We start from the raw sequence: 6,294 nt of genomic DNA on the forward strand, positions 1-6,294 counted from the left end.
GATAGTTTTAGTGACCAAATTTACATTCAAGAATTTCTTCGTATGATATCGTTTGCTGTGTGACTGCTTTTCCTGAATGTATGTGCTTTATAGCTCTTCTGTTCCTGCTGTAGTTCGTACAAAATATTCAAAGTGATGGAAGCACTGATACAAATTTGTGAACATTTCTACTCTTGTGTTCATTGAGAAATGTTTTTACTTCTAATACTATGAGATAAATGATGATGGTGGCTATGACAAAAGATAACATGCAAGGGATACACACGTACACAATATTACTTGTCAGGCATTCCTTCACAACCGAAATATAAACTACGAAATTTATTCTTGTTTTGGAAAATTTCTACAGTGCGAAAACCATGACCTTCACAAATGAGCTCAAAGGATATCGTAAATGCAAAGATGCATAGGATTTTCGACCGCGTTGCTGTTGTAATTGGCCCTAAGTTTGCTTGCCGGAAGAGAATGCTATACTCAGTGAATCGAGTGACGAGTGCATCCCTTTGCTAAAGTGGTTGCATAAAGCCTGATAATACGTTTTAAAAGACCAGGAATTCCGACACTACAGCTCCCTTACCTTAATGACTGGCGAGGACTGTTTCTCGTTAGCATGGTGTTCAGCCGATACATGTAGGAATGTTCCATATTTATTTGTCTAATTTCAGATGAGAATAATAACTAACAAAAGTTTCCTTAGAGAAAACCAGCATTGTGTGTAAATAGAGTAGTAATTATTGATACATGCTTGGGGTTGTATAATTACTTTCCATTACTACTAATTATGCAAAATGTTGATAATCAACTTTTCCCTTCATTATTTACGTGGATATAAGGAAATATATGTCACTAAAATTATAAACAGCCAATATTTTCACTATATGAAAATCATAATCCTACAGTACATATGCGGAATTCTCAAAGTGGTAAAAAGTAGATCAAGTTAAACAAGTTTTTTTTTTTTTTTTTTTTTTTTGGGGGGGGGGGGGGCTGCTACATTTAAATAGATCTTCAATGAATGTAATTGAAACAAAAGTTTATATTTATATTCTTCTATTTCCTCTTCACATATTTCTTTTCTAAAAAACATACAATTTCAGTCTTTAATAGTTCGGTGAAATTAATAATTTAGTATATAAATATAATACCTTAAACATTCAGCAATCGCAAAACTGAGAAAGAGAGAGAAAGAGAGAGAAGAGAGAGAGAGAGAGAGAGAGAGAGAGAGAGAGAGAGAAGGAGGAGAGAGGAGAGAGAGAGAGAGAGAGAGGAGAGAGAGAGAGAGAGAGAGGAGAGAGAGAGAGAGGGGGGGGGTGGAGGGAAGGAGGGAAGGAAGGAGGGAGGGAGGGTGGGAGGGAGAGAGGTACAAGAAAGGAGGGAGGCGGAGAGAAGTAGAGAGAGAGGGAGGGAGGGAGAGAACGATAGAGTAAAGGAGGGAGCAAGGAAGGAAGTAAGAGAGAGAGAGAGAGAGAGAGAGAGAGAGAGAGGAGAGAGAGGAGAGAGAGAGAGAGAGGGGGGGGGGGAGTGGGAGAGGAAAAGAAAGAGGGAGGGAGAGAGAAAGAGAGAACTAATTATTTTCTAGGATACAGATACCAGCGCGTTTATCGTTCAGCCACTAATTACCCCTAACATAGTATCAATTACCCCCAGCAAACACAAACAGTAAGGAGGAATGAGAACTTGACCCTTGGCTGTTCCCGGCCATGGAAGGTCTTCACAAATTATGCGTTCTTATTGTCAGTCTAAACAAGGGAAGGCAAATCATGTATCTTGTTTCTTTTTTTACTCTTTTTTTTGTTTGTTTTCCACCATGGAGTTGTTGTTGTTTTTTTGTCATTGTTAGTTTACTTAGGCATGTGCTTTCATTGTTTGTTTTCGTTAACACTGATCTTTCAATACCATCTCTATAGAACACCGATCCTGGCAGAGAAAATTGTTGGAATGTCGGCTGTTATTCAGTTAGTAAAAAAATATTTGTATTCGAGAGTAAATAGCAAGAAGAAAAATCATATGTCTAAAGTATCTAGAGGTGAATATCATTATAAAATTTGATTTCGTTTTATCATCAACGATACCCATTGAATAATTTCTTCATCCTTTTCACTAGTCAATAACAGCCTCGCTCATCATTTCATCGAACGTCGACAGAAACCTGGACTTAATTAGAGGATTCTGCGGCAAACTCTCTTTCGCTTTCTGTCTCCACTTCTGCAAAAAGTCCTCGCCTAAGGGGACATCCGAAGCGTCCGTCAGGATCATAGGAACGTCCATGATAGCAAAGTACAGCCCGTATTTTAACCTCTTCTTGTATTCATCCTTCAACTCTTCGAAGCTGAAAGGCATATCGGCACCACAAGCAGCCACCGTGTCCGCAAAGGAGGCGTGGTAAGCTTTCAAAAACGTCTCCAAGTTCGGTTTTCTGACGTGGTTGTCGAGGCTCGTGTAGAAGAGGTTGGAGAGGTCCGTCCCCGGGGAGGCCATGCGAACCATTTGTAGGTCGATGACTGCTACCTCGACGGGAGTTTCGCCGTCGTACCTGAGGGAGAGAAAAAATTTATATATGCATACGTGTGTGTGTGTGTGTGTGTGTGTGTGTGTGTGTGTGTGTGTGTGCGTGCGTGCGTGCGTGCGTGCGTGCGTGCGTGCGTGAGTGCGTGCGCGCGTGCGTGTGTGCGTGTGTGTGTGTGTGCATATATATATATATATATATATATATATATATATATATATATATTATATTTATATATATATATATATATATTTGTGTATATATACGTATATATATATGCATATATATAAATATGTATATACACATATGTGTATATATTTATATATGCATACATATATATTGTTGGAAAGTTTTAACCCTCATGGGTCAACGCTCATGGGTTAAAACTTTCCAACAATTTCCTTGCTTCAAAAAAATGTGCACACACACACACGCACTTACATATAAGGCATGTCTTCGAAGGTGCAGGCAGCGGAAACGGTATTGGGTGTGCCCCCCCCCCCCCCCCCCCCCCCCCCATGTTCAGGTCTCTGTAATCTTCAACGATAAAGAGTCAAGACATTTAACCACTATCACTGTCCAACCAGTCATTATATGGAGGTATCCAAAGCCTTTTACATTATATATATAAATCATCATCATCATTTTGGGGCTAACGCCGGAAGGAGCGCATAGCCGCATCCACCTTTCATTTTCACCTACGAGGGTCCCGTCATGGCGAGCCGCCAGGCTGGGGCCCGGCCCATCTCTAGTTCCTCACGACAGGTTTGATCGATCTGCCCAAGCCACGACCTTCTCGGTCGTCCCACAGGCCTCCTCCACCCAGGGTTGTCTCGGACAGACACTTCGATATTTTCACCACAAGCACGTACCGACTGCACAGGGTCTACTAGCAGGCCCCCAAAATCCTGGATCTTGGTCTTGGTCCAGGAGACCTCTAGCCCCAGGGGCTTTGCTTCATTGCTAAATGCATCAAGAGCCGCCACTAGGTTTCCAGAGATATAGAGAGAACGGCAACATCATCAGCAAAGTCAAGAGTTGCTCCACAGTGACTTTGGACAGTAGCTCTACCCAGTATCCAATCCATGCAAGTGTTGAAAAGTGTCGGTGCAAGAACACAGCCTTGCCTCACACCTGAACTAACAGGGAAGAAGCTCGACAGGCCCCCACCACACTTTATAGCACTTTCAGTGACTGTATACAGGTTTGCTATTAGTCCAATAATCCTTGTTGGAATTCCTCTTAGCCTCAGGATCTCCCAGAGTAATTGGCGATGCACCGTGTCAAACGCCTTCTTGAGGTCGATGTAGGCTGCGAGCAGCCCATGTCCGAACTCACGACGGCGCTCTACAATGACTCGAAGCGCCAGGATGCGGTCTATTGTGGACTTACCAGGAGTGAATCCAGATTGCTCCGGCCTTTGGTGCCTCAACAGGTGGTCTCTGATACATCTCAGTAAGATGTGTGCGAGCACCTTGCCTGGTACACTGAGTAGTATAATGCCTCGGTGATTGATGCAGTCCCAGCGATCCCCTTTCCCCTTCCAGATAGGCATGACCACACCCCTTATCAGGTCAGGGGGAAAGGTACCAGTCTGCCAGATGGCAGACAGGACTGCATGCAAGCCCCTTGCCATAGGTTCTCCACCAGCCTTTAGCAATTCAGCTGGGATGCCACAAACACCTGCTGCTTTACCACTCTTCAGTTTGGAGATTGCCCCCCTGACTTCAGTCAGGGAGGGTGGATCCTCACTGATGGGTGGGTCTGGCAGAGGAATCTCAACATTACCCGCATCCATGTTAACTGTTGGTGGATCAACCTTATACAACTGCTCAAAATACTCGTCTGTGAGGAGGGCTTGGAGTTCAGCTTTCTCAGGGCTTGGTAGGCAGGACGAAGGTCATTTAATAAGAAATGGCTTTCGACATCCTCTGCAAGATTACTGATAAATTGTCCCTTCTCAACAGTGACTTATTCCTGCGCACCAGAGAACGGTGCAAGTTGCGATCCCCTTACAATCGAACCGTACGACAAGCATCTGTGGGTTCCAGTGTCTCCTGCGAGATGGAATTCTGTCTTGCTCTTGGGCGTTCACCAATGGATTCCTGAGCTGCATCAAGCATTTCACGCTTGAAGGTATCCCACATAAGAACAGGGTCTATCAGGCCTTCGAGTGCTGTGAGACGACCAGAGATAGCCTCAGCAACCCCCGGGCACACTCGTCCTCCCTCAATCTGTCCAAATGAAACACCCTAGGGTGTTCATTTGGGCGATGGAGGGGTTCTAAAGTGGACCCGGAGAGTAGCCACTACTAATCTATGATCAGTTCCACAGGACTCGGCGCTTCGATACACCCTGCAGTTCTGGAGGATCCTCCACCGAGTGCTAACAAGGATGTGGTCGATCTCCCTGGCCACACTACCCGTACCGCTGTACCAAATCTAGCAATGTGGGTCAGAGTGCTGATACCAGAAGCCAGAAATCCTCAATTTCTGGGACTTAGCAAAGTCACGGAAAAGGAGGCTGTTCTCGCTGCCAGCATCAGCTCCTGAGCCATGAGGACCGACAGACATCTCATAGCCAGCTCGATCACAGCCGGATAGCGCATTGAAGTCGCCCAGAACAATACGAATATCTCACTGAGGACATCTGTCTGCCACAGATGCAAGTTTGGCATAAAACATCTCTTTCACCTCAAGTTTATATACATCCGTAGGAGCGTATGCAGCAATATGAGACATGAAGCCAAGTGAAAGCTTCAGTCTCAATACCATAATACGCTCATCGACTGGAATGACCTCTACTACCGAGGGTTGAAGTCTGCTGGAGATGGCTATGGCTACTCCCTTGAGACGGTGGCCATCGCTGCGGCCCGACCAGTAGTAGGTGTAGCCACCCACACTAATTGTGCCGCTGCCAGGTCTTCTCACCTCCGAGAGAACAGCCACTTCAACTCTCAGCTGCTTCAATTCCCTCGATAGTAGTGGTAACCGATCGTCCTGTCGTCCTATATGCCAGGGTGTATCCGAATTATTTATTACATCAAATATGCTAACGTGATCCAGCGAGATTACAATTTCGTATAAAAGACCTATTGGGCATTTCGTGCTGGGTGGTGCAGCTGTAGCGATCTCGTCTAGCAATCTTGCTGACCTGCGTTCGAATCCCTTGCCGCCAGTGGATGGTAACCCCGGTCATTCTTTGCACACAAGAAGTAATTCAGAAGCAAAATAAAACAGACAGCATGTTACACCAAGAATATCCAATGTAACAAATGGAATAAAACTACCTTATAATTATTATTCTGATGTGACAGTGAGCGATTTTTAGATGATTAACTTTAGTTAGTGGAACGTGGCATAAAGTGGCTCCTCTTGATCAACTAAATCTATCCATGTTTTTATGTTCGTGTCAATATCTCTGTCTTGTGTATGTGTGTTTGTTTGTTTTTTGCAGTCTTTAACAATGATTCAACTTTTAAAATGTTGTAATAGTACCTACTGTAGATATTAGATTATAATAATAACCATGGTGATGGTGATAACGATACAAATAATAACTAAACCCTGATGAAAACAGTAATAATACACTGAAAAGTATTATAATATGAGACAAAAATGAAAGACGGCTTCACTCACCTAAACATAAGATTACAATTCCAGAAATCTCCGTGGCACAGAACCTCGAACGGGTATTCTTTGGACACCTGGGCTTCCATCGCGTCCATGCAAGAAGCCTGACTCCTCCTCATCCAGTCAATCACCTTTTCATAACCTCCAACCTTCTCC

The 6,294-nt window shown here is 43.9% G+C and overlaps 1 protein-coding gene across 1 annotated transcript in view; it reads right to left on the minus strand.

Annotated features, from left to right (window-relative positions):
* Window positions 1-1,472: 1,472 nt before the first annotated feature.
* The window catches only part of LOC125047099, a 9,733-nt gene continuing 4,911 nt past the window's right edge, over window positions 1,473-6,294 (minus strand). Inside the window, exons 2-3 of the mRNA XM_047645205.1 lie at window positions 6,145-6,294; window positions 1,473-2,533 (exon numbers count right to left, since the gene is read on the minus strand). The exon at window positions 6,145-6,294 is cut by the window's right edge and continues 673 nt beyond it. Coding sequence (XP_047501161.1) covers window positions 2,101-2,533; window positions 6,145-6,294 — 583 coding nt within the window. The 3' untranslated portion in view covers window positions 1,473-2,100. The remainder of the gene's footprint in view (window positions 2,534-6,144) is intronic.

Source organism: Penaeus chinensis, chromosome 40 (genome assembly GCF_019202785.1).
Source record: "Penaeus chinensis breed Huanghai No. 1 chromosome 40, ASM1920278v2, whole genome shotgun sequence".
NCBI classification, from domain to species: domain Eukaryota; kingdom Metazoa; phylum Arthropoda; class Malacostraca; order Decapoda; family Penaeidae; genus Penaeus; species Penaeus chinensis.